The sequence below is a fragment of the Pagrus pagrus genome (genome assembly GCF_965226575.1).
Source record: "Pagrus pagrus genome assembly, chromosome: 13".
NCBI classification, from domain to species: Eukaryota; Metazoa; Chordata; class Actinopteri; order Spariformes; family Sparidae; genus Pagrus; species Pagrus pagrus.
This window is the reverse complement of record NC_140197.1, coordinates 2,492,011-2,519,564: the sequence shown is the minus strand read 5'-3', so window position 1 is coordinate 2,519,564 and position 27,554 is coordinate 2,492,011. Positions and strand designations below refer to the sequence as shown.

Sequence of the window (27,554 nt, the reverse complement as noted above, 5' to 3'; positions counted from 1 at the left end):
GGGGGGCTTTATTATTGCCTCCTTAGGCACAAAGTAGTATTATTAGACAAGCTGGGGCTAGTTGGTTAGTGTGTAAGTACATAGACATCTTTAACATAATGTCAAACCTGTTAACAAATACTGTTAAGTTTGAAAACGTATACTCTTACATAGATAACATACATGGCACTTTAACACACAAAATAACCCAGCAAGTTACATATGGTGCTCTCTTCTCTTTTTGACATCCTGGATTGATTTTGAAATGATGAATGGCGAGTAAAGTTACTTTTTTCTTGCAGCCCTGAGTAGTAGAATACATAATTTCTAACAATATAACCAGTGTTGGGCAAGTTATTTTCAAAATGCAATATACTACGTATTACTAGTTACCTTCATTTTAAAATAATATATTCCATTATAATATTACTGTCTGCGTAGAGTAATATATTACTTTTATTAACTTTAAACAACAGGCTCAAATAAATAGCCTAGATTTTTTTAAATAAACGAATGGCCTTGGACACGGGGATGAGCAGGCAGACAGAGGATCACAGTCTGATATGTTATGAGATAGGAATGAATATTTTTAATTGTAGGCTTATTCATATGAAACACAACAGACCTATACCTTCTACAATGTAGCCTATAATGACATGACAAGACAAAAATCTCTTTTTCTATGCCTTTTTATTATAGTCCACAGAACAAGGAATGCATGGGAATATGTGATTCAAGAATGTAAACTTAAGTGTGCTCGGAGGATTAGGCTTCATCATTAGGGCCTACCTACAAAATATGGCTCATTTCAGTCACAAAGAGACTTAACAAAGAATTTATAGGCTTGGCTATATTAAACATATACATAGCCTAGATTAATATGGTCATGTGTGGATGGGTTCTTAAAAAAAAAAAAAAAAACACTTCACTTTGGTCGGTAACACGGATTGTAACACGTTGTAGTAACTGTAGTAATATATTACTGAAATATAATTAATAACACGTTATAGTACTCTGTATTATTGTAATGTGTTACTTTTGTAACGCGTTAGAGTAATATATTTATTTTTAGTGTTACTTTGTAACACTGTATATAACACATTTCACACTTGATTATTTTCAATCCATGAAAAAAATTCTAAAATTAGCTGAAGTAATGTAATGTTAAACTGTGATGATGTTCATGATAACATTTATATTGCTTCCACAAAGACATCCAAACTCCTTAGTCTGTTAATTAGTCTCATACCAACCTGCTTTGTCAGTGATGATTGTGCCCACTGATGTGGTTTTAGTTTTGGGGGGAATCTAAAGGGGAAATTGTGACCCAATACGTCAGGTCATTTGATAGACACCAATTTCAGATCTGTTTTTAAGTAAGCACTGAAGCACCACAGATACCAGGGGACTGTGATAACCTTTCCCATCACAAGCCAGTGAACAGCTTGTCTGTTTTCAATCCAACTCCTTCTCGGCACACAGAATTTGACAATACATCAGCATGGAGAACACCAGGGCCAATATCTGACAAGAAAAGAGGAGGAATAGGTTCAGAGTGTGTAAGTGTGTGTGTGAGAGAGAGAGACTTGTTGATAAATATTACTGTATGTTAAAATCAACTATCATTTCTACAGTAATGTCAACAATGAACCTTTAATAGTGTTGTATTACTTAACATCACACCTCTTGGTCTCAAGACTGCTCTTTTTGAAGGTCTTGGTCTCATCTCAGAATCAACTTCATTTTACTCAGCCCTGTCTTGGTCTCAACTCAGATGAGCATTTTTTGCATCACAGCAAAATGGTTAAAAATATATATAAACATTCTGTTATATAGCTGTAATAAAGTCCTAATGCTACAGCAATGATCATTTTATTCTGTATTCTGTTGTTTTATTTCATTAAATATTCTCAAAACTTGTTTTGTGTATTGCCAATTTCAATTTGAGGTATTTTTTCCCTCCCTATGTGTCACAGTTCCACAATTGTAAAGGACGGTCTTTAATTAATGGCACACACAAAAAGCACAGCTGCAGATTCTGGGTAAAAGCACTTCTTACCAGCAATGGCACTGGTTAGTGCTGTTAGGATTTGCTTTGATCATAAATATTTTATGATCCCTGCAGCAGGGAATACCCTGCATTTGGGTCCATCTTCTCTACTCCAGCGTGACAATTTTGCCTCAATATAACAGCAACAAAATAATTTGCTGGTACACTTGTTGTAGGGAAAATTATGCCTCTTTCATTACCACCCTGAATGCCTGTTCTTGCACAGTGTAACTTGGATTGAGAGGGTACAATCTCCTGTGAGAAGTGCGCAATTCATGGCACTATGTCACACACAGCCAACAATGGATCTTCAGCTACCTGTACGAAGACGCTAGCTTGTTATTGTCAGCATAGACATCATGAAGTTATGTGAAGTGATCTGCCTCACAGTTAACGTGAAAACAATAACAATCCAACAGCTAAATGTACATCCTTACCGATGATATTTATGGAATTGACTTTATCTACATAATGTCTCACAGAGTTTTGTAGATTTTCCTCACGCCAAAAGTCTAAAGTGTAAGCTGTAGGGGCACCAAGTCACAATAAATACTAATTCTTGCATAATTATGTTTCCAATACCAATTCCTGAATAATTATACATCAATAACACCCTCATTCAATATTCCAATATTCACTGACCTGCTGTAGGGGACTGGGAAAGATCCTACTGTGTGTGTGTACTGTCTGTGCCACATGGTATCCCATTATATAAGCATTACATTTTTATTGATGCAATTTTATGTGAGAGCTGCATTGAATTGAATTAATAGAATTAACTTAAATAACAGAAATATGAGCATACAACGGACAGTGAATGTGTGCTCTCATTTCCTTGTTAATATTGTATTTCACACACACCACCCTTGTCAGACAATGTCAGCTTTTAAGGAAGAGTGTAAGTAAATATATACATTTTGATAATGTGTTTTTTCATAATCGATATAATCAGGTTTGAGGCTTTATGACCCTATAGAAAACAATCAATAAATTATTTTAATTTAATAATGTTGGAGATAAATACCTGCACAACACCAATACACACTCCAAATACCAGAACAGAGGGGATATTATCCAGCAACCATTGCCTGGCCTTCTGATAACATGGCTGCAGAAGACAAACAGAGACAGAGAGTGTGAGGGAGGGCTAGAAAGCTCAGACAAGTAGTAAAAGAATAGTAAAAAAAAAAGTAAGCCAGAAGTAGAAAAGATAACATCTGAAACGGTGAAGAGACAAGTGAAAAGGACTGATTACAACTTATTTCAGCTTTCAAGGAAGGATGACAGAAAACTGGCTAGCAGACATTTGCATGATATTGCTCACAGTTCTATTACAGGCAAGTAGAAAATACTGTACCAACAAATGCAATGAGGAAGATAAGACAATTCCAGTTTAGAGTTAGGACTCTGGTCATCTATTTGTTCTGGCCATCACTGCCCAATAACATTGTACTCAAGATACAAGATTAATTTATTATCATTTAACACATGGTTATATTATGGAATGTAGTTTGTATTCCCTTTATGCTACTATTAAAACATAAATTATATAGATGTATTCATGAGTCATAAAAATACAACTATTTTCCATATTTGAGTGCAGAGGATAAATAAAGGAGTCTCTCACCCTGAGGAATAAAAGCTGCCCTTTAGGCTGATGGTACGGCAGTAGGTGTTCTCTTTTAGCATTCTTTGGACTGTGCAGGCATCTCCCCAAACCAAAATCTACTGATGCTCACTAAACAATAGCCCTTTTCACACAGAGACTCTGCATTATTGCCGCAGCGGTGGTGCGCCAATTCTCCGCCATTGGTAGTTCACACAGAGCCAAGCAGCTCTGGTGTAAAAGACAAACACGAGTGTAGCCCCTTTTAGTTAGAAAATGTGCCACATTTGCAGCCAGGTAAAGGCTGCAATCTGCCGTCTTGTCTATGTGAAACGGAGGTGTAATATTCCTCCTTTGCAAAAAAGCCGCTACTGGGGTAGGCGTAAACATGTGACGTGACATGAAGCACGAAGTTGGGCGTGAACAGTGACGAGTGATCTGGTTATTGACGATTCTCTCGGCTGTGATGGTTAGCATCTCCCAGATCTCAGCAGCTTTCCAGTTGCTCATCTTGACTTCTGCGGATGAAGTGATGAACTGACTGCTGCAATCAGCTGTTTCCTGCTTTTAAAACTTCGGCTGTGGGTCGCACAACAGTGCATGTCATCGACACCTCTGCCCATGTCACGCAATTGCCGGCACATCGACGCCTTGGATTTACATAGCAATGGAGGCGGCAAAAAGTGTACCCTCTGAGGCGTCATATTGGCGGACCAAAACATACCCCCAATATGCCGCAGTCTGTCTAAATTCGCGAACCTAGCCGCAAAAAGGACAGCCAAATTGGTGGGTTGCTGTTCAGTATAAAAACGGCAGATGCGGAGAATTGGCGCAGGATCCCCACATGCAAACCGCAGAGTGAATGGGGCTATTGATGTTCTGGGTGGTTTAAATTAGCTGCTGCAGAGCATTGCTGTCCTTGGCTGTGCACATCCCATGCCAGTTTGAGATGTTTCCACTCTGAATGCTTTCTATGGATCCTCTGTAAAGGCTGACAAGAACTTTGCACAGGAATTTTGCTTTTTTAAGTTTCATTAAGAAAATAAAGGCATCTGTTGGCTTTTTTTCCAGCAGGGTAGAGATATGTAATGTCATTGAACCTAAAACTGTTTACCTGCTTCACCTCAGCTCCACTGATATCAGCAGGAGTATGTCTTTGCCTCCCTTTTCTAAAATCAATCATCAGCTTATTGGATTTGTTGAGCAGTGGGTTGTTCTCTGTGAAACATGTTGCAAGATTGTTTTTGTTCCTCCTAATATGAGCTCTCATTGTCGTTCGAAATCGGTCAGCCTTGGGGATTAACAGAAGACATGTAACAGGATTACATAATTAGGATACAGAACGGAGGGTAACTATATTTTGGTAAAGTTACAGAAAAAGGATGTAATTAGATTACAGTTATATTCAGTAAAAAGGGTATTACTAACAAGGTTTACAAAACTAGTGTGTAACCACGCACATGCGCACACATGACAACATTTCAGAAGTCTTGCACAACATCACTCCCGTCTTGAGTGAAACCTAATACATGAGTGATATAAGTATATTGATATTTCAAACCTCAAACTTCACAACAGAGTCTGGGATTGCAGTCATGGGTGAACAACATCAACTTGAGGGGACTGAGAACATAGCAACAGTGTTGAACACTAGAGTAGAGGAGGTGTGACTCCCAATCCAAACTGTCAGAATCAGAATCAGAATCAGAATTCCTTTATTCGTCCCGCAAATGGGGAAATTTCTTAGTCACAGCAGCCAAAGGACAGTGTCACACTAAACAATAATAAAAAGTAAAAAAATAAGCAATATAATAAGAAGATAAGAAATAGAATTAACTCGTATATACATAGTATGTTAGTCAGTATCTTAGTATTTACAATATGAACTTAGTATTTACAATATGACATAGTATTTATAATATGAACAGTGTAAGTCTGAACAGATTGCTATTTTTATTTACAAACAATAAATAACAAATATGAGTATTAAAAATTGTCCAACTAGTGCAAACCAAAAAGTGTGTGGATATGTGCAGAGTTTTGTATTGCACAGTGCACAGTGAGGTCTACTGGGAGCAGTGCTGGTTGTAGACTCTGACAGCAGCAGGAAGGAAGGACCTGCGATACCTCTCTTTCACACACTTGGGGTGTATCAGCCTGTCGCTGAAGGAGCTGACCAGTGCTGTGATAGTGACCTGCAGGGGGTGGGACTCCTTCACCAGCAGCGATGACAGCTTGTCCATCATCCTGCTCTCTCCCACCACCTGCACTGGATCAAGAGGGCATCCCAGGATGGAGCTGGCCTTCTTGATAAGTTTATCAAGTCTCTTCCTATCTGCAGACTCCAGCAGACTACACCATAGAAAATGGCTGATGCCACCACAGAGTCATAGAAAGTTGTCAGGAGTGCCCCTTGCACTCCAAAGGACCTGAGCTTCCTCAGCAGATGGAGTCTGCTCTGACCTTTCTTGTATGTTGCTGCAGTGTGATGAGACCAGTCCAGTTTATTGTTCAGGTGAACTCCAAGGTACTTGTAAGACGTCACCATCTCAATGTCCATTCCCAGGATGTTCACCTGTGTGCAGGGTTGTTTGCACCTGCGGAAATCCACCACCAGCTCTGCAAGCTGAATGCAGAAGAGAGAGAGGCAGAGGTGAGAATGGGGCAGGAAACAGGGGGGATGGAAGAGGTGGTGGGGGGCAGCAGAGACGACTGGGCCGGTGTCTGGTCAAACCTATTGAAGAATAGGTTCAGGTCGTTCACCCACGTCTGATCCCGGGCAGTCTGGTTTCCTCTGCCCTGAGATGGTTTTAAGGCCTTTCCAGACTCCACTGATGTTACTCTGCTGCAGCTGGTCCTCCATCTTCCTCCTGTAGCTGTTCTTCCCCTCTCTGATCTTCTTCCTCAGCTCCTTCTGCACAGCCTTCAGCTCCTCCTTGTTTCCTGACCTAAAGGCCCTCTTTTTCTCCTTAAGGAGAGCCTTTATGTCAAGATTTATCCAGGGTTTGCTATTTGAAAAACACTGTACAGTCCTGGTGGGTACAGTGTTTTCAACACAGAATTTTATATAGTCCGTTATGCATCCTGTTAAACTGTCAATGTCCTCCCCATGAGAAGCACACAGTTCTTCCCACACAGTAGAATCAGTTGTTGTATTACCTGTCTATGGTTAACAGTAGATTTTAGGTAACCTGTTTTAGGTAACAGTATGTTACTGTAAATTCATTTCATTGACAGAAATACACTGTTTTTTATTTCGACTATAACTGACAGTTCGGCTGTACTGTTTAACTGTATGACCACTGTAGAAGTAGCATATATTGCTGGCGTCTCTTCTGCTTGTTACAAAATTGTTAATACATTTAATGTGTACAACTTTAATATGGCAGCTAGTATAAGGTGGGGCTAATTTTAGTAGTAGTTGGTGAATTGGGCATGGGGATCAATAAAGTCTTACCTTAACCCAGATTAATGTAATGATGAATCTGAATCTATAAAATAAATATTTACTTCCTGCTTTGAGTGACCGAGCGACACACAAACACAAGAGGGATCTGCTGCACTAGTGATTGAAACTTTGACACTCACAGCAGGATGTAAATACCGGTGTGTATCTATCGCGAGTCTCGTTGATCTTGTCCGGCACGGCTTCCGTAGTGCAATCGGCTGTGAGGGAGACTCATGTGAACATGGAGTGTGCCTCCAGGCAGATATAGCATAGTGACTGTTTAGACTAGAAAAATTTACTAAATAATGTCGTTTCGAGTAAACTCTGGATGTCGCCACTTCAGGACACTTGGATTGCAGCGGACGAGCAGTATGGAGAAATATTACAAAGTTTTTGTGTAGTTTTATGGACCTTTTCCTCTCGGGCACAATTGACGCTCGTTATATGGATTATTCCTGCTGGAGGGTACCCCCGCGGGTCTCCAGCTGCACTTTGAGGAATAAGAAACTACACCGGACTTCTCATCAGCATGAGGGTGAGTCGATAATGACTGAATTTCGTTCTAGATTGAACTATTCCTTTAAATTATCAAATAAAAAAATATTAACATAAATGAGAGTAAAAATTACAGTTATTGTCCTCTGAAATGTAATGACGTAGAAGTATTAAGTAGCATAGGATGGGAATACACATGTAAAATTTTACATTAGTAGTGTACTTTGTTACTTTCTATCTCTGGACTGGAGCCAGGTCTCTGTAAAATTGTCAGGTCAACAGTATCTGATTTCCTGTTGCTGAGTTAGCCTGAGTTTTCTTTCATCCATTTTGTTTTCCTGCAGCTCGACACTGGCCAGAGGAAGGATGGTTGGAGGAATAGCCTTGAGTCCAAGCTTAGTTCTGGTCCCAGCTCTCTTCCCTCCCTTCCCTGTGCCCCGGTGAAAAGTTTATGCTGGTCACAATGGACTTAATTGTATGTGAAAGATAAGGAATCCGCTGAAGACTCGAAAATGTTTTACTTGGGTAAAATGCAATTCCTCATGCTGTGCAGGCTATTATTTATGTTAAGCTAACATCGTATTTGTATTGTATGTTCAGTTTTGATGGTGGATTTGGAGAAATGCCTTGACAACCACTTGTGTCTGCATGTGCTTTTTGGGAATTACAGTGAAAACTTGGACTGTTCCAGTGGTGTTGCTTGGTTCGCATCCTGCGTTTCTGACGCATTAAAATCTGAAAGGAACTCACTATCCATACGTCCAGGAGACACACCATATTTTATCCCTGATAATGCAACATTGTGAACAACAAATCTGTATAATTAAACAAATCTAATAACTCGCTATCATGACAGGAAAAAAATTTCCGCTGGTAACTGTTTTCGACCATTTGCGCACTGTGTGCATATCTCAATCATTGTGACATGATACTTTCTGCTGCAACAAGACCAATCCTTGACACACAGATTTCAACAATCAAAGCTACAAACTTAGTATAGGTAAATAAAAATAACTGGGCCACCATCAAGAATAATCAGTTCTGATTGATCCTGTATTCTCTTGTGATGATGATGACGAATTATGCTTTACTGTTCAGGAGAGGCGCCGTAGGAAAAAAAAGCACTATTCAGTTTTAAACCTTTGAATTTTGAATAAGAATCATATGTGATATGACTGTACCCAACTCGGGACTTGATCCCTAATAGAATTTTTCTGTTCAATCAAAAGATTAAACTAACTTTTCTTTCAGTCTAGTGCAACACTAAACTTATTTATCAGCCTACATGAGTATGTTCTACCTGTTGCCACAGACTTGCATTTTAATACCGTTCATTTGACTGCTCTGCCAAATTCCAAGAAACATCCCTCAATGGTCATCTGCTCACCAGTCCTGAATTAACAAATACATTGGTGGGTATCCTATGCTGCTTCTGCAAAGCTTCCATTGCGGTCATGTGTGATGTCGAAGGAATGTTTCACCAGGTTCAACTGAAAAAGGAAGTTCAAGATTATTTAATATTCTTGTGGTAGGACAATGGCACCTTGGAAACCACATCATCAACCTACAGAATGACAGTCCACTTGTTTGGAGCGGCTTTGTCTCATGGCTGTGCCAACTTCAGCCTTAAACATCTGGCAGCACAAGGGCAAGGTCAGTTCAGCAAATATGCCATACACTTCATTCAAATAAATTTTTGGTGTTCAAAGTGAGAAGGAAGCCTTCCAACTAGTCAAAGAATCTAGTGCACAGGCAAGTTAAGACTCCGCAAGCTTGTTTCAAACAGTGAGAACATGATGGCAACCATCCCAGAAGAAGAACATGCTGCAATCAAAGATCAAGACATGTCCTTGTGTTTGCCTCATATGGAGAGAAAAAAAATATTCCACCAAATGCGTAGAGAGAAAATCAGCTGGGATGAGGAACTTCCACAAAACCTAAGACCTCAGTGGGAGTCCTGGATCAAAGACCCTCCTCATTATGCAGAAATGCAAATCAAAAGACGCTTTGGCGATGTCAAAAGGTATTCACCATTTTGAGGATGCAAGCGTCTCTGGATGGTAAATGTAATGACCTCTGAGCCATTAACAAGTCCAACTGCTGTCCATTGCTACCTGGTAATGGGAAAGTCAAGAGTTTCACCAACCATTGTCCCAACTATACCGAGACGTGAACTTACTGAGGCAGTTTTTGCAGTTCGAACCAGAAGGAGCTGGAAATCCAAGATCTGCAAGTCTTGTATGTTGGGGGGTGGGGCCTCCATGGATCAGACCTGCTCCAGCACGTCTTACAGATGCTCAATTAGATTGGGATCTGGGGAATTTGGAGGCCCGGTCAACACTTTGGGCCCTTTATTGTGTTACTCATGCTGTTCCTGAGCTGTGTTTGCGGTTTGTCAGGGCACATTGTCCTGCTGGGGGACCACTGCCATTGGGTAGTGTTGTTGTGATGAGGGGGTGAACTTGGTCCACAACAGTGTTTGGATGGGTGGTGTGTGTGTCAAGTGGCATTCACATGAATGCCAGCAACCAAGGTTTCCCAGCAGATCAATGTTATTTATGTCACCTGTCAGTGGTTTTAATGTTGTGACTGATCGGTGTATACTATAATGTAATGTTTTATAATATAAGATACTGTAATAATGATATGATACAGTATATTATGATATGTTAGGCCCAACTACAATAAAATGGGCGTATGAATGAAAAAATATATACAATGAGAATATAAAGACTAAACTTTGTGGTGACATTCAGTGTCTATTATACAGCATGTTATGAAAATCCAGGGACACCTCTGCGACACAGGAATCACCAGGCGGATGTGGCAGGGAGTCCAAGCAGTGAGGGATTACAAGTCCAGGCAGGGGGTCAATGACGATGATGCTTCGCTTTCAGACAGGCTCAACAACTTCTTTGCATGCTTTGAAGCACCAAACCCGACAACCAGAGGGTGGGCTGGTCCTTCTCTACCATCTATCGGGCCAGCCCTCACCATCAACGCAGCAGACACACGCAGGGCCCTAACCAGGGTCAACCCACAGAAAGCGGGAGGCCCGGAAAACATCCCGGGTGACTCCAACTGTGGCTGGATAGCTGAGGAAGAGGCGTGAATCCAGACCAGAGCATCCCAATGCAAACCTTTCCCCAGTGATGCCTCTTCTGAGAAAAAGACAACCTAACCCAAGGGGGAAGTGATGAGGACTTCTGGTGGAGGATCTTGGCTACCGTTCCATCATTGGGCCAGCCACCACAACTGTTGTAGTCCAATCCTGGTCTTCAGCTTAGCAGCAACATGAGAGCTGTTCCTGCAAATTCAGAAGCCTGCAACAATTGGACCCCAAATGTCCTCATATATACAGTATATACCTACCACACCACCCGCTGTTTCACTTGCAATCACCAGTCAAACCGATGTAATTTATACTGAGACTTAGACACCCCATCCATCACAGAAGGATGGCAATGGACTGTTATCAACAAGGGCACAAGAAGACACAGAGGGGAAAGTGGCATTGGCATGCCAATCACACAGTCAGGTGACTCCAAAAGAAGATGACGTCAGAACAGCAACAATAGCCCAGCTGATCAAAGAATACAACAAAAAAGAGGCATTAGTTAGAAAAAAAAAAATGATTAGAACAGTTCAGGAAGTCATATGAGGGGCAGTTCTCTTTGCCTGAGGTGTTAACAGGATGGTGGATAGATGACATTTACTATCCAATAAAACATCAGGGTCAAGGGTCACTGCCCTGGGAAAGGCATGTCAGAAACGTTTGGAAGACTGCAGAGAACACTGTGGGTCTTCTCTCCATGCTGCATGTATTAAATAGACCTGATTCATCACACTGAGTCTAAAATTCTATAGAGAATTAGCAACTCTTTACATCAACAAGGAGAATTTCCCTTACACACTCCGCTTTATAAAGTAGTTTGTTTTGTTTTTGTTTCTCTTATGTAGTTTGAAATGACCTCAACTCAGTTTCATTTTGCAACCCTGGTGTTGTAAAATGACAAATTTACCTTTTAACCTTTGAAGTAAAACACATAGCTGCAAGATGGCTTATACAGTTCCTGAGAACTTCATTGGGCACAAAAGATTTTAAAGCTGCCTTATTCTCTCAAACTAAATCTGAATTAATTTTATTTGGGTGAGTGTACCTGATTCTTTCAAATATAAAGAATGAAACTTTAAATCACATGGTTTACATTACCGGCTGACCATTTTCCTGCAGGCTGTATTGTTTTTTTTACTACTTTCCAAGTAGCTTTTGCTATAAATACATTTGCTTAATCAAAATCAACTTGCAGAGACCTGTTTTAGTGAGTAACAGGATTAGCAGGTTTATAAGATAGAAAATTATCAATCTGCAGCTCTGACAAAACCAACAAAAACATAGTAGCTTGGGGCAAAAAATCTTATAATCAGAAAAGAGTGTTGAAAGTTCAAGTACAGAGACTTCATAAAGAAACTGCATTGTCACAGAATGAGCCATTCCTAAAGAGGAGGTCACTCTGCACGCAGTGTGCACTTTAAAGCAGGTGGGCAATTGCGGGGGAACGGGTGATCATATTTGGATTAAACTGAGAGCCTGGCAGAGAAAGATGCAATTGATACTTCTATATCTGTCTACAAGGAGCCAAACAGACATGCTGATGCCATGTGACGGAGTACCTCAGCTACCTCATGATGAGTACAGGGCACACAGCACCATCTTCCAGATCAGCAACCATTTTCTCTTTCATTTAGTTTAATGATTGCTGTGCGTTACCTTAACCTTAAACAAACAATCATACCATGCGGCTTCGCAGCAAACTAACCTCACTCCATCCATCAACACATTGGCCTGTCCCAACTGAGCAGCAGGATGAGGGCAGCGTTCCATTCAGCACATCATACCAGTCCATTTTGTTAGTTACTCCACAACATTTGAACTGGAAGAGGAGACAATAAGATATAAAATGTAAAGTAATACCACTCAACTTGATAAGTCATGCATAAGCAGAGGGACCCCACTAGCCAATATCTACCCTGCTCAGTAATATTATCGTGCCACCACTTGAAAGCAACACTGTAAGGGCTGTCCACACTAAGAACAATAGCTATAACAATAACTATTTCTATAAATAGATTTTAAAAAACTTGCAGTGGATGGTGGAGACCACACCACAATTACAACAACATCAGTGTGGAAAGATATCATTGGGATCACTTACAAAGTGAATTGAGGAGTTATAGAAACACAGACAGCCAAGCAAAATCCATCTGAATTGACAGCTTGATTTTGCAAAATAATGTTGCAGGAGTGCTTATAATTTTGGTTTCTAACTGTTTTATGGAAGCTAATGTATGGCATTTAAGAGACACTTTTGAGAGGGTCTACTTTAGTAACTCAGTCTTGGATATGTATACAACTTATTAAATACTTATACAACATATATTAGGCTGAAAATGCAATTTAAAAAGTATGAATAAAAATTGTCTTCAAAAGACAATAACTGGTAACAGCAACAGACTTCTGGGTTTTTCTAACTCCTGTGATCTTTGAAGAATTTCGTACAACCATATCCCTGTGTGGGTTTTCTTTTTTTGTTTCTCTGCGCAGCATACAGGAGTAACAAGTCATAACTATCCAGTATCCAAAGCTGCTGACAAAGTTGGAGCACTCAGCACCACTAGTTATTAGAATGTTATCACTCATCAGTGTGGATGCTCCCATCGTTATCTTCATAGTTATTGTTATAGTGGTCATTCTTGCTGGGATGGCCTTCAAGGCCTTTAAAGTGATGGATACAGCCTGCTTTATTGTGAAAAGCAGTTGGGCTCAAGTAATTTAACATCCAATTCACATGGTTACAACTAACCAACACAAAAAATGACAATAACAAATGTAAACCACCAAGTTCTCAACAGACAATGGTGACAAAGACAAATAATCAGAAACATTTGCATTTTGGAAACTTAAAGCAGCAAACTTAACAAAATACTTGTCAAGCACTAGGATTTATGGGGAATATGGGATGCTGCAACCCCCTGTATTACCTGGCTGATTGGGCAGCCGAATGCTGTGTGACTGATGTGTTTTTTTTTAAATCAAGTTCAGGGGTAAAATGGAGAGGAAATACAAATCAGGTGCATTAAAGTGCAAGGAGCAGGAAAACAGGAAAAGTTTAATTTCATCCTGTGTTCTTACATCTTCCCTCTCATAGTGGCATCTTTCAACACAACCACGTCCACAACCCTGATGGTTAATCAGTCTAACATAAAACATAAGTACTGCTGGCTCGACTAGCCTGACAGTGGCTAGCTAGAGTAGGATGAAGTTTTAAAAAGGTACTGTGATATTTTTAAGATTAACTTGTTGTTACAGAGCTCCTCTTTTTAGTTCTTGCTAGAAGCATGGTCCCTCAAGGGTGATGTGACTGAGATCTTCCACCTTCAGTGACATAATTGATTCTGTTGTAGACAGCTATATTTATGCAACATAAGTCATGCATTGTTTGCTGAGAGTACTCACCATTTTCTGGACATTATCCCAAGATTTTTTCAGACCAGGTTCTGATTTATAAATCTTCATACCTTCCTTTAATTCACCTTGTGCTTTGGAATCCAGCTGAAAAAGTGAAAAGGAAGAAAGAAAGAAAGAAAGAAAGAAAGAAAGAAAGAAGAAAGACACATTGTGATGAAGGTTCTCAGTCAACCAGGTCATGGTACATCTTGGCCAGAGATTACAGATGGTTTGAAAGAGGAGTAAAGGAACAACCATCTTTGAACAGAGGAGGTGGCCTAAGACATTACTTATCACCCACCTACAATGCAGTACTGAGTTTCCTCCACAGACAGCTTAACAACCTTTTACACCTAGGCTCACTTAACCTTAGCAATCCACATGAAGGCCGGTTGGGTCAATGACTCAGAAGTGGCCCTAAAAAACTCTGAAACTCAGAGCTCACACATGTCCTTAATGACTATGTAAGGACACTCCCACACAGAGTTTAAAAGCCTGCCAGCTCCCCTCCAGTTAGTTAGAACTGAAGAAGCCTCTTGGATGGGAGGTGAAACGTCTTCAAGAAACTGAAACAAGTCCAGTTGCCTACGATACAGCACAATTATATTTAATTAATTATTACAGAATGATGAAGGATTTAGACAGATTTTGCAATGTGTGGTGTTACAAAGAAGAGCTTTGCTGCATTGTGGATGATGAGTTGATCATTATCAATTAAAGGTGACACACACCTACTATACAAATAAAGATAAAATAAATAAAATAAAATAAAAATAAATAATAAAATTCAATAAAATTGAATGATCGATTGACTGATTGATAATATATTTTTTATATTTTACTTATTTAATTCCTACTCTATTCATTGTCAATTTTATTTGACTCTAACAAGTTGAAGGTTGCACAAGCTTACCTTGTCATGGAAGATGTGTATAACCACTATTAGTGTCACCTCTGTCAAGACCAAGAGCAGAAGGATCACAAAGAACTGCAGAACAGAGAAAAGCAGTTAGAGACAGACATAATGTTTACAAGCTAAAGCTATATAGACAATCCTGATGTTACTGCATTAGGTTCATAATATTTGAACTGCAAAGTGCCCAGTTCATGTCAAAACATCTCTGTTGCATGTCATTTCTCATTCCCCCCCCCCCCTGTCACATCTCTACTGTTGGCTATCAAAAAGAAGCATAAAGTGACTGAAAACTATAACCCTAAAAAAAATAAGAAAATCTGCAAATTCTCAGTCATGTGGACCTCTCACCATGAACAACAGGCAGCGCTGCTCCTTCAGTGCTCCAAGACAACCCAAGAACCCAGTCACCATGGTAATGCCACCAGCAACTAGCAGCAGATTGGCAGCTGAGAGGGATGGAAAGGACAGGGGAAGAGAGGAAAACGCTGCCTGTGTGAAGGACAGCCAGACTCCAACGCCAAACAAGCCGCATCCTCCTAGCTTTTCAGAAAAAGTACTGTCAATCAGTGTCAAAATGCACCATTGATCACAATGCATTGTCCTGAAAAATATTTATGTTTCTAGTAGAATTGGGAACCCCATATTGTGAGTGAATGAAAACAACATAAGATTTAACTTGGCATGTCTGCAGAACTGTTAAAGCATTGCAGTAGTATGCCGTGACCATATTTAAACTTAACTCGCCACAACTCTTTATTTGAGAAACACTAAATTGGAAGACACTGCTGGTTGTTTTGTTTTTTGTTTTTTTTTTGAAAATGTTACAGAATACAGAACACCAACTTGGCACTGATTTGGCAAATACTAACCCAGAAGATGAGGTTAAAGACAAACATCAAATATTTGACACAGCACAAACACCTCCGAGACACTGACATCCTGCAAAAGAAAGACAGAACAGAAGAGCATTATTTAAAGGAGACCTGTTGTGCTTTACCTTATTTTTTGTCATAGTTCAAATTATGAGGTAAAAAAGTAATATCTGTGAGGAAAAAGCTTAGGTCTCAGACCTAATGACCTCAGACCATGTTTACCTTTTTGACTACTTTCGCAGCGATCTGTCAACACATCAGTTTGTTAATTGGTCATCACATAGCTTTGCAACACATAGCTTTGCTTGATGCAAAACTACCTGTAAACTGCTGCTAACTGAAATGTTAGCTGCCCTTAGCTCATTAGCCATGCAGGTCTGATTAGCGGACTAGATCATCCCAGTAGAGAGTAGAAAACTTCTTTGCAGGGTAATTACAGGGTTGTTGCATTAGATTGTCCCTGACAGTACATACCTTTTTTCGCAATTCTTTAACATGAAATAACCATTTATTATTGGTCTTTGTGGCCCTTATGTAAAGTTCACAAATGCATAAGGATACTGAATAAACATTACATAACCATAACTCAACATTTATTAATGCTCTTTGTTGAATGCTGAATCAGTCAACATGAAAATGTGATTTTGATCAGGATAAAAACAGGATATGATGCCCCATTTCTTTAATTGAAGTCATGTTAGGAAGAAGTTACTTCACAGCTACAATGAATATGCCAGTCTGACATCAAAAAGTTTCAAAGCGACATTGGTCAATTGCGCAAATAGTTGAAGTTTAACAATAATGGCTCTAAAATTGTGAGATACTTACATTTTATTCCAACTATTCTTTTCTATTGTTATTATCTGCATTGATAATACTTTACAACAAGAATGCATTATGTAAGAAATAATGCCCGATGAGGTGTCCATTAATTCCTGATTATTGTAACCTTGGGCCAAATGGATAAAACTAGAAAATAGAAATTTATATACACACAAAACCGCAAACATGCATATGCAAATTTATAAAACCCCACATACGTCTGTTCCCACACATCTCTTCCTCATACATCTCAATCATTCAGAAATTTCACTCACGTGCATGAGCCGTCTGACCATCCCCACAATTGACTATAAATGGCTCTAAACATGCCCCCAATTACCTGGTTTGCATATAAAGAGTTTAGTTGAGTGTTGAGGAGAAATGTCAGAGGCAAAGAAAAAAGCAGTTTTAAATGAAAAAGTAACTTGAAGTAATGATTGATAAAACTAACAGGTGAAAAATAATATCATTTGGAGGCTTAAGTTCTGGCTTTAGCAACAAAATGAAGCAATTGGAATGGCTGTGACAATAGAGTGACAGAAGCAGTGGAACCGGCAGTTCAGAGCCACAGTCTTTGGGGGAGTTAAAAACAACCGATCTGATTATAAGCGAGAGACGCATCTCTGTGCACAGTGATAGCACCCGAGCTACTGGAAGATCCCCATGCTCCACTTTGCTTGATGTGTGGTCATCATCATGGTCCAGAACATCAGTTCAGTCCTTTAAAACTCACCCTAGCCTAAATTGCGCATTGTCAATGTCCTCAAGCAACGCCAAAGCACCTATTGTATCATGTGGCACAGCAATTACACACGGCTACAGCAGTATTGCACCATTTACACCTGAATGTATTCTTACTCCCCCAAAAATACAGGAAAATAATCTTTATTTATATTAAGATCATGTATTTATTTGTTTATTTACATAAAGATACTTATCATTATAATCATCATAATGCATGCTGACAAATGTTTACAGAAGGCAGTAAAAACAATGCTAACAACTTGCACATCACTGTGTAGTCATAGTGAAGGGTTTTTGAAACCATTGATGTAATCCTAACACAATTTAGTGAAAAAAACAGCTCTAAATAAAATGTCACCCTGGTTCACAATTTTCTCATCCTTTTGCTAACTCACAACAGCACACTAATCTGACTAAAAAGTCTGAGTGCTTGGTACGCATGGTGTTAAAGATGTGTACCAGTAAGCACATTCTCCCCCTCTGTGGATTTTCATACATTCGCAAATCTGAGTGGAACATGGCACTGTAAAAGATGCGTACCAGTATGCACAGCCTCACCGCCATAGATTTTTATATATTTGGAAACCTACGTGGAAGGTGGCATAAGTACATTTTTCATGGGTATGCATGGTTTATATATTTGGCCCGTGGAAGGGCATTATCCCACTTATACCATGGTCACTTGCCAAAGAAAAAAACATTCAGATCATTTGCGTATATTTTTATGTATTTTGCCACCAAAATATAATGTTTTTCCCTAGCAACATCTGAGAATTTGACTAATAGCTGTCACAATCATTACAATCCCAAAAGGTTCATATATAATTGAAATGTTTCCAGTATAAGGACCTCAGATACGACTTAGCAATGGGAGATAAATTAGTCGACTCCGCTCATTGAACCCTTAAGCTCAACTGTTAGCTAGAAGGCTAATGTCATGCTAGCAAGATTCAAAGTCAATAACATTGTGTATGGTTGACAAACAACATAATTTCACAGCATGTTAAAAATCAAGACTTGCTAGCCAACCCAGCCATGTCACTGTCCCCAAATCAATACATATTTTCATGAACAAATGACTGGCTGGCTGCAACAGAAGTAGTAAGTTGAACAGTGAATGGGATCTGGGAGGATCGCTTCATACATGTACAGTAAGCTCAGAGGGACAGTAATGGAGTTACCCATTACTAAATACGGAGAGTTTAGCTGGAGTGTCATCAGACACTTAAAATTAATTGGAAACTAATAGTGGTCAATAAAATACAATTACTTTTTTAACAACAATATCATTTCAAGTGAATTAAATACAATTTACCTTTTAATATACAACTGCTACTCATCAATTGAATATATTTAATTTTAAAATAAGTTTCAATGCATGGAATTATTACTCATTAATTAAATGTGTTTAATTTCAAAATAAACAATCATTGCATCTTTTAAGTTGTAATATTGCAATCATAACTTTATTCTGGGGTGCCCTGGTAGCTCAGTTGGTAGAGCATGTGTCTCATGTACAGAGGTTTTGTCCTCGCTGCAGCGGCGCAGGGTTCAAGTCTGACCTGTGGCTCTTCGCTGCATGCCATTCCTCCTCTCTCTCATTCCGTTTTCTGTCATCTCCTAACTATCAATGAAGCCATGAAGGGCCAAAAAAATACAAACCAATAACTTCATTCTGTAGATAATTCAATTGGGAAGAGGTTTTATTTTAGTATCTTGAAGTTCAGTTCACAGCTATTTTTTATTCAAGAAGCATTTGGTTTTATTAATCAAACACCACACCAATCTGTGAGATCTGGGCTCGATTGTTAGGGCCGAGCAGGAAACCTGTGAGGTCCCTATTGTTTTTCGAATGACTATTAGGGCCCGTGCAGGAAACCTGCGAGGTTCCTATTGTTTTTCGAATGATTATTAGGGCCCGAGCACGAATCTCGTGCGAGGACCTATTGTATCTGTAAGGATTATTATTATTCTCCTTCATCCTTCTAGTCGACTGCATATTTGGCGGCCTGAACATACCCCAAAACTCAGCAAACTTGGACCATACATTATATATTTGCTGCTATTTGAATTCAACATGATTGGGGATGGGGCTGGTCAGGGGGCTCCATAGCACCACCTAACGCCACGTTTTGTCCCCCCAAAAACATTCTCGGATCGTCGTGAAATTCGCAGGAGTCATGGGTCTCAAGGATTTAGGCAGGAATGATTTTTGTCGGAATTTTTGCTGCAACAGGAAGTTGGCCATCTTGAACGGCGTGCGGCGATTTTCATTTTTCTGACGCTGTTTTCGGGACTTTAGGAGTGCGGTTAATTTCAATGAACCCCCTTATGGCTGTTCCCATTCTGTAGGAACCCATTTCCAAGCCTCGTACATTGTTGAAAAGCTTTTGCCTACGTTATTCCTGGTGGGTGTGGCAGTGCGGTCAATTTCGATGACCCCCTTATGGCTTTTCCCATTCAATACGGACCCAAGTTCTATGGCTTGTAGTTTAACTATCTTTTCCTACAGATTTAAAACCACAGAGTTCACATTCACTCAGTAGCATCCTCATACCTTCAACAGCCTCTGGTGGGCGTGGCCGTGTGGTCAATTGCGATCCTTTGCCATCAAGCAGGAAGTCCTCATAACTTCAACATACAATTTCCCATCTTCACCAAATTCGTCACACATGTAGAGGGGCTCGCCCTGAATATGTCTATGCATCAATACTGTGTCATATCTATAGCGCCACCCACTGGACACAGGAAGTCACTGAAGATGTCACTGTTGTGTTTTGTGCAACATGTATCCCATTTACAGTAGGTAGGACATTTCCACAGGCAACGGGCGAGCACACATCTGGGTGCACAGCCTCTGACGGCGCTACAGCCGACGTGCGTGGACTGCGAGGGCCCGTTCATCACTGCTTGCAGCTTTAATTTTTTTTCTTTGTCCGAAATGATCGCATTTTTCACTATCTGAACATAGACGAAAACGCGATTTTATTTGGCAAACATATTAGGCTTGGCAAAAAATTTAATAATCTATGGTTGTCGTGAACTTCCACCACTAGGTGGTGCTATAATCAAGGAAAGTGCCTTTCGGCTCATAACTCACACATATGAGTGTCGCACATTCAAAAACCTCATATCCTCGCGTTCAGTGAATTATGTTGAATCTCCTGATATAGGCCACGCCCATTTCCGGTTACCTTATTTTTTCGCAAATATGTATAATGTGGCAAACTTACTTTTGCTAACTCCTCCCAGACAATTTCACCGATTTGCACCAAACTTTGCACACAGCATCTGTGGACTCTCCTGACACAAATTTGTAAAAAGAATTTTGATATTCCAAAGAATACTCAAGTTATTAAATAACAACTTCCTGCAGATTTCGTTCCAAACAGGAAGTGTTGCATACCTCCACATTGGTTTTTCCGAATGACATGAAACTCTATTCTACTTCCATATGAGCCCCTAAGGCTCTGTCTAAAATTTTGGGGCGACTGTTACGGACCTTCTATTGGAAAAACTCACAAAGAGGATGTAGCATCTTCAAAGGGACACTTATACAAATAAATCAATATATAGATACCAAATTTTATTCACAAACCCAAACAAAGTAAAACCACGTACCAACAAAAAAAAGGTCAGAGAACCCAGCCAAAATAAATAAAAAGGGAAAATCGCCTGAAAGAAAAATATATACAAACAGAAAAGGAGGGAGCCAGAGTGCACCAGAGAGAGAGAGAGAGAGAGAGCAACCAGTCGGGCACAAAGATCATCCCCCATAGGCCCGCACATAACAGCGACGACCATTAGGTGGCGCTCTTTAAATTGAAGTATTTTATATCTCCACATTGGTTGGTCAGAATTACACAAATTACCCTCCTGAGGAGAGCTGCCGAAGATTTTACCAATCTGCCACTAGGTGGCGCTCTGGTGGCGGTCAAATTTTATATTTGGCAGTGTGCCCACACCATAACACTTATGGATATGAAATTGATAGGGGTGGTATAGACTGGCCCCTGTAACTCACACACCAAAAATGACCAGCAGGTGGCGCTATTATCAAGACAAATACGTTTTGTCCGAAACACGGTTAGTTGACACATGCACACACAATAATCGGGCAACTGGGTCAGGTAAGCAGCACCCCCCGACAGCAGCATGCCCCTACGTGCGTGGGCTGCAAGGGCCTGTTCATTAGGGTCCGGGCAGCTAAGCTGCCAGGAACCTATTGTATTCCTAGGAATTCTTTCTTTCTTTCTTTCTTTCTTTCTTTCTTTCTTCTTCTTCCGAGGAAGTCATACTTCCCATGGGCGAAAACTCACCAAACTTTACAGAAATGTCTGGCCCCATGCCAGATTTACTTAATTCCAAGGACATGTCAATATTCCTCCTGGGGGGGGGCACAATAAGCGTTTAAATTCAAAACTTTAAAAATACCTACAAAATCAACAGTACATGCTACAGTTTTGAAACTTTCACCAAACTGTAGCCCCAATACTGCTGAAACTTTAGTCCACTTAAACTCATTACAAATTATGAAGTCCATCACTCAGTTTTTTTCAAAACCTGTAAAACTTATAAAACCTATCTCCTCCCACAATTTTTGCCCAATTGTCACCAAACTTGCTAGAGAGCATCTTCAGACCGTCCTCCACAAAACTTGTTTCTTGGATTTTTGATTTATCAAAAATTAAGCCTGCAGTGCATCAAAATGTTTGACTGTAAACAGTACTGTAAACATATACTATCAAATTCTTGCTAAATACATTTTCAATCTTCCTGAAAAAAATTGAGAATATTTTGCAGTCATGGTTGATGGAGTTTGGCAAATATCAGAATTTTATCTCAAAAACTGAATTTTTGAGAACATTTTGAATTCTGCTCTCATGGGAACAACTGGAGTCAATGGAAGAGTGGCATTTTTAAACATCAAATTTTCTCTTATGAAGCAAAACACTTTAAGTTAAAAACAAATCACCAACATTTCCATGCTGTCAAGATGCAATTTATGTATTATCAGATTTTTTTTAAGTCAAGGAATTTCTGACATTTTGACCATTTTTGAAATCTGCCTTGACAACAGCTGCCCAGGTAGTGACTCCCTGAGTCGACAAATGAAGCCACACAGCAGGTCTCACTTCCAGCCAATTAGCTCAGTGAGTTAGGAGCTGGTGCTTGGTATCAGGGGTTGTGGGTTCAAGACCCAGCAAGGATGATGATGACAACAGATCAAAATGTCAGATGTCCTCAACATGAAACACAAGACCATTGTCCTGATGGTGGCATCGCATGGAAGAAAGCTAACCAATTTTTGCACAAAGGTCCAGTCTCATGCCAGATTACCTCAGCTGTAAACCCAAGCCAATAGTCCTGATGGTGGTGCTACAGCAAGCGTCTAAAGTTCAAAACTTTGAAAATTCATAACAAATCAACCATACTTGCTACAGCTTCAGAACTTTCATCAAACTGTAGCCTCAATATTGAAGAAACTTTTGTACATTTAAACCTATTAAAAATTATGAAGTACATCACTCAGTTTTTTTTCAAAAACTGTAAAACTTCTTAAACCTATTTCCTCTCTCCTCCTTTGATTTATCAAAAATTGAGCCTCAAAAACTGAATTTTTCACAGCATTTTTAATTTTTCTTTCATGTGAACAATTGGAGTCAATGCAATGATGATATAGCTAAACACCAGTTATTCACTTATGGAGCAAATCAATCATTTTTAAAATTACCAACATCTCCATGCTGCAATATGTGTATTTTCAGATTTTTGTCTTGATAACTGAATTTTTTACGGTGGTTTCAAATCTGCCTGCGCAACAGTGACTGGCTTACTCAATTTGTGAAGCCATTGTTGTATTGCCACTTGCCAATTAGCTCAGAGTGATAGATGACAGTCTTTGGTTCCAGAAGTTGTGGGTTCAATCCTCAAGTGGTCCAAAATGAGCATTGTTGTCAACTGTCTTGTCTTCCTATTCTCCTGTTTGTTGCTCAGAATTGCCAAAAATAGCCCGGACCCGACCCATCGCTGCGCAGCAGCTATAATTACTGCTTGTCTTTTTTTTTTTACAATTTTCGTATGCTATTTCATCACTTTAATTTACTTCTGGGAATATTTACGTGAGAAATAAACTCCATAGACTCAAATATGTGCAGTTATATGAAAATTGATGGCAAATGGAAAATATGCCCCAACGTTTTCGTAGTTGGGTAGCTCTCTAAGTGTCCTTTTATGTTATTTTTGTTATGTTATGGACCTGTTTGTTATGTAGCTTTTTTAAGCTAATTTAAAGGTCCAATGTGTAAGATAGTTGATTTTTGAGTCTCATAATGATGCTTTGGGTCTGTGGAGGGCCTGACCTACCAACCCAAAGTGCCATTGTCTGGCAAGTTGAGAATCTTACAAATTAGACCTGTAAGCTCTAAATATTCTTTTTTTTTTGTTGCAAGAACATTACTGAACAGGTACAAAACATAACACAAGTAACATAAAAGCTCAGACAACTACACAACACAAAGACAATGATTCAGTGGTACTCTCCAAAGCAACCAGCATAGCAAAAATTACTAACACATTCAAGATCAACCACACTCACTGAACACATACATACAAAACATACATTTCTCGCTAAAAATATTATCAAAAGTCACGTGGCAGGGACACAAGACAATAGAAAAGAATAGGCAGAACAAAATGTAAGTAACTCACAATGTTGAAGCCATTATTGTGAGAATAGTGTCAGAAATAAAAGTCTGCTGATTTCTCATATGTTGACAATGCAAATCAACTGCCAGTTTTCTCCAAGGAAGTGATTGTTATTGTTAGTGCAACATTGGTCGATAGGAGGAATAATAACTGCAACTAACTGTTCAGGTGACCAATGTCTTAAGACTAATTAGAAACAATGTGAACCGATGATTTCAATCAAGAGTTTATTATAATATGACATTGCCTATTATATATAAAGCTTTTTGAAACATTATCTCGCACTCTTTTAAAGTTCTGGATAAGTATGAGTTTGCATCAAAGGAATAGTTCACTCTAAAACAAAATTCAGTCATTATCGACTCACCCACATGCTGATGAGAAGTCCGGTGTAGTTTCTTATTCCTCAAAGTGCAGCTGGAGACCCGCAGGGGTACTCTCCAGCAACAATAATCCATATAATGAGTGTCAATTGTGCCCGAAAGGGAAAGGTCCATAAAACTACACAAAAACTTTGTAATATTCCTCCATACTGCTCGTCCACTGCAATCCAAGTGTCCTGAAGTGGCGAAATCCAGAGTTTACTCGAAACAACGTCATTTAGTACATTTTTCTAGCCCAAACAGTCACTATGCTACATCTGCCGGGAGGCACGCTCCACGTTCACGCAAGTCTCCCTCACAGCATTTGCACTGCGGAAGCCGCGCCAGACAAGATGAAGGAGACTCACGATAGATACACACCGGTATTCACATGCTGCTGTGAGTGTCAAAGCTTTAAATCATGAATGCAGGCAGATCCCTCTTGTGTTTGTGTGTCGCTCGGTCGCTCAAAGCAGGAAGTAAATACCGGTGTGTATCTATCGCGAGTCTTGTTCATCTTGTCCGGTGCGGCTTCCGTAGTGCAATCGGCTGTGAGGGGGACTCGCGTGAACGTGGAGTGTGCCTCCAGGCAGATGTAGCATAGTGACTGTTTAGGCTAGAAAAATGTACTAAATGACGTTGTTTCGAGTAAACTCTGGATGTCGCCACTTCAGGACACTTGGATTGCAGTGGACGAGCAGTATGGAGGAATATTACAAAGTTTTTGTGTAGTTTTATGGACCTTTTCTTCTCGGACACCATTTACGCTCGTTATGTGGATTATTCCTGGCGGAGGGAAGCACCGCGGGTCTCCAGCTGCACTTTGAGGAATAAGAAACTACACCGGACTTATCATCAGCATGTGGGTGAGTCGATAATGACTGAATTTTGTTTTAGAGTTAACTATTCCTTTAATGTTCATGTGTTGGTAAGTACATGAGGATCTTTACAATAGAAATTTGAATTTATCTCTGACTGAGATTTTCTCGCACAGTCTTCTGACTTTACACAGGATGTCAAACTCCTGACAGGAAGGAAGCTCCCTACCCTCCTCAGTAGACCTAATTATACTGCTGGAGGCATTTCCCTTGACCACAGCAAAGTTCTGGGGAAACCGTATTTCAAAGAAGTAGGGGCCTTGGTAGGGGCCTTTTGAATTTGTATTTATTTGTGTTGCAATTGCAGGAAGCTGTGTCCTCACCACAGCGGCCTAATGTTCAAATCTGACCTGTGGCCCTTTGCTGCATGTCATCCCCCTTCTCTCTCATCCAATTTCCTGTCGTCTCTAAACTGTCCTGTCAATAAAGCCATGAAAAGGCCAAAAAAGAATACGAAAAAAAACAAACAGAGATTGTTTAATCAGTTAAATCAAATTCAGATTTTTGGGACTGGTAAACCGAGTTGCTTAAAGACTAAAACCAGCTACTGTGAAAATACATTAGAGTGGGCACGACATGCAACAATTAGTTGGTCAAACTGGACCTCATTTACTGGAATTATTACATTTAAATCATTACAGAGCTATTTAAGTACTGAACCGTCAAATACATTTTTAAATTAAATACATCCTATTGATTTATAATCATGTTTTGATAGTCAACAATTGTTACAACTTTCTTTTTGTTTTTTAAGAGCATTTTCCACATGAAATTTTCTCTACCATTGCACCTACTGTCTGAGCAGCAGCTCTTCATCTCCTCAACTGTCTCTTTCAAAGTGTCTATTCCTTTTTTTCCTGTCAGAAAGGAAAACATCATGGTTTGGCATCATGGTTGCCACATTAACAGATGGAGTTGGTCCGTCTTTGCTTGAAAAATAACGATTTTGCCCGCCACAAAATATGCTGGAAATATCCTCAGGTCTCCTTAAAAAAACACCTGCTTTTAATGTTGATGAAGGTTCTCAGTCATCAAGGTCACGGTAATTGTAAGTGTTATGTGGTTTAACAAACCACAGATACATCCAAGGTTGACATTTGTAGCCAACATGGCATATCGTGTTCAAATTAAATGCTTATTAGCTGACTTTTACATCAGGAGGTGGAGGGGATGGTGGCGGTGTGGTGGAATATATTATTGCAATTTTTATTTTATCAAATTTCTGATGTTTCCTCTCTATTGTGTTAACAAACTGAGAAAAGACTCGGCAGACTATTTAGCTAACTTTCCATGGTGTTTCCATGGTCAAGAATGAACTGCTCAGTTGAATATTTTTTTTTTTCTGACCTCTATCTAGCAGCATCACATTATTTGTCATGTATCTTCTAAAACCATTCAAAATGAAGAATAAATAGTTAAATAAATAGATGAATAGCAACAAATGTGAGGGAGTCTCTGGGGGAAAACTATTGACTTCCTGTTTACTTGCTTCTAGTCAATCAGACCCGATAGAAATCCTCTTTTTAGTGGTATGACATGGACCCACACCTAAATACACTATCAACGATCAGATTTTTTGAGATGCAGTATTTGTACAGGTTATTATTATTATTATTTTAAGAAAAAAACAATTGAACTGTGCTAAAAACCAAATGGGAAGTGACGGCAGGATAGTGAGTTTATGAAAGGTGGCCCACTAATTATAATAAATTATGCGAAATATGTCGATGTAGTATGGGTCTAAAAAATGTTCTGTAAGCGATTGACCAAAGAAAATGTTACAGTTTTATCGCCAAACAAAGATTGATTTTGATGTCTGGATTGAGTAGGTCTCTGTGTGTAGTTATCTGTGTAATTCAAATAGACTTTACCTGAAGATGAGTTTCAATATCTTCAAATATTCAAGTCTTTGTCGCACTCTTCGTAACTCCTGGCTCCTTCATCCCCTGGTTTCGGGCTCTCCTTTGGATTTGTCCCTGCACCGTCAGGTTTTTCAACCAGCTCTATTTTCTTCGCTTCCTTTGTATTGCTCTTCACTGCTTGACTGTGTCCGTCCACTTTCCCCCAATTAACTTGTTTTCTTCCCAAATGTTGTAGCCTACTTTATGTGATTTTCCGTTCGGGATGACCGTTTATTTTGTTCCGTTTTGTTAACGGAGCGGTGTA

At 39.5% G+C, this 27,554-nt stretch overlaps 1 protein-coding gene across 2 annotated transcripts; it reads right to left on the bottom strand.

Annotated features, from left to right (window-relative positions):
• Positions 1–667: 667 nt before the first annotated feature.
• tspan4b (tetraspanin 4b) lies at positions 668–27,554 on the bottom strand. Of its 2 annotated transcripts, XM_084372394.1 has the most exons (8): positions 27,260–27,554; positions 15,872–15,941; positions 15,351–15,542; positions 15,000–15,074; positions 14,096–14,191; positions 12,399–12,512; positions 3,054–3,137; positions 668–1,503 (listed from the first exon to the last, which is right to left on the bottom strand). In XM_084372394.1, the coding sequence occupies exons 2-8, from the start codon at positions 15,938–15,940 to the stop codon at positions 1,435–1,437; spliced, it is 699 nt and encodes a 232-aa protein (XP_084228520.1). In that variant the 5' UTR covers position 15,941; positions 27,260–27,554; the 3' UTR covers positions 668–1,434. The 2 variants fall into 2 exon arrangements, with proteins under 2 accessions (XP_084228520.1, XP_084228519.1); XM_084372393.1 differs by lacking the exons at positions 668–1,503; positions 3,054–3,137 and adding an exon at positions 3,153–6,261.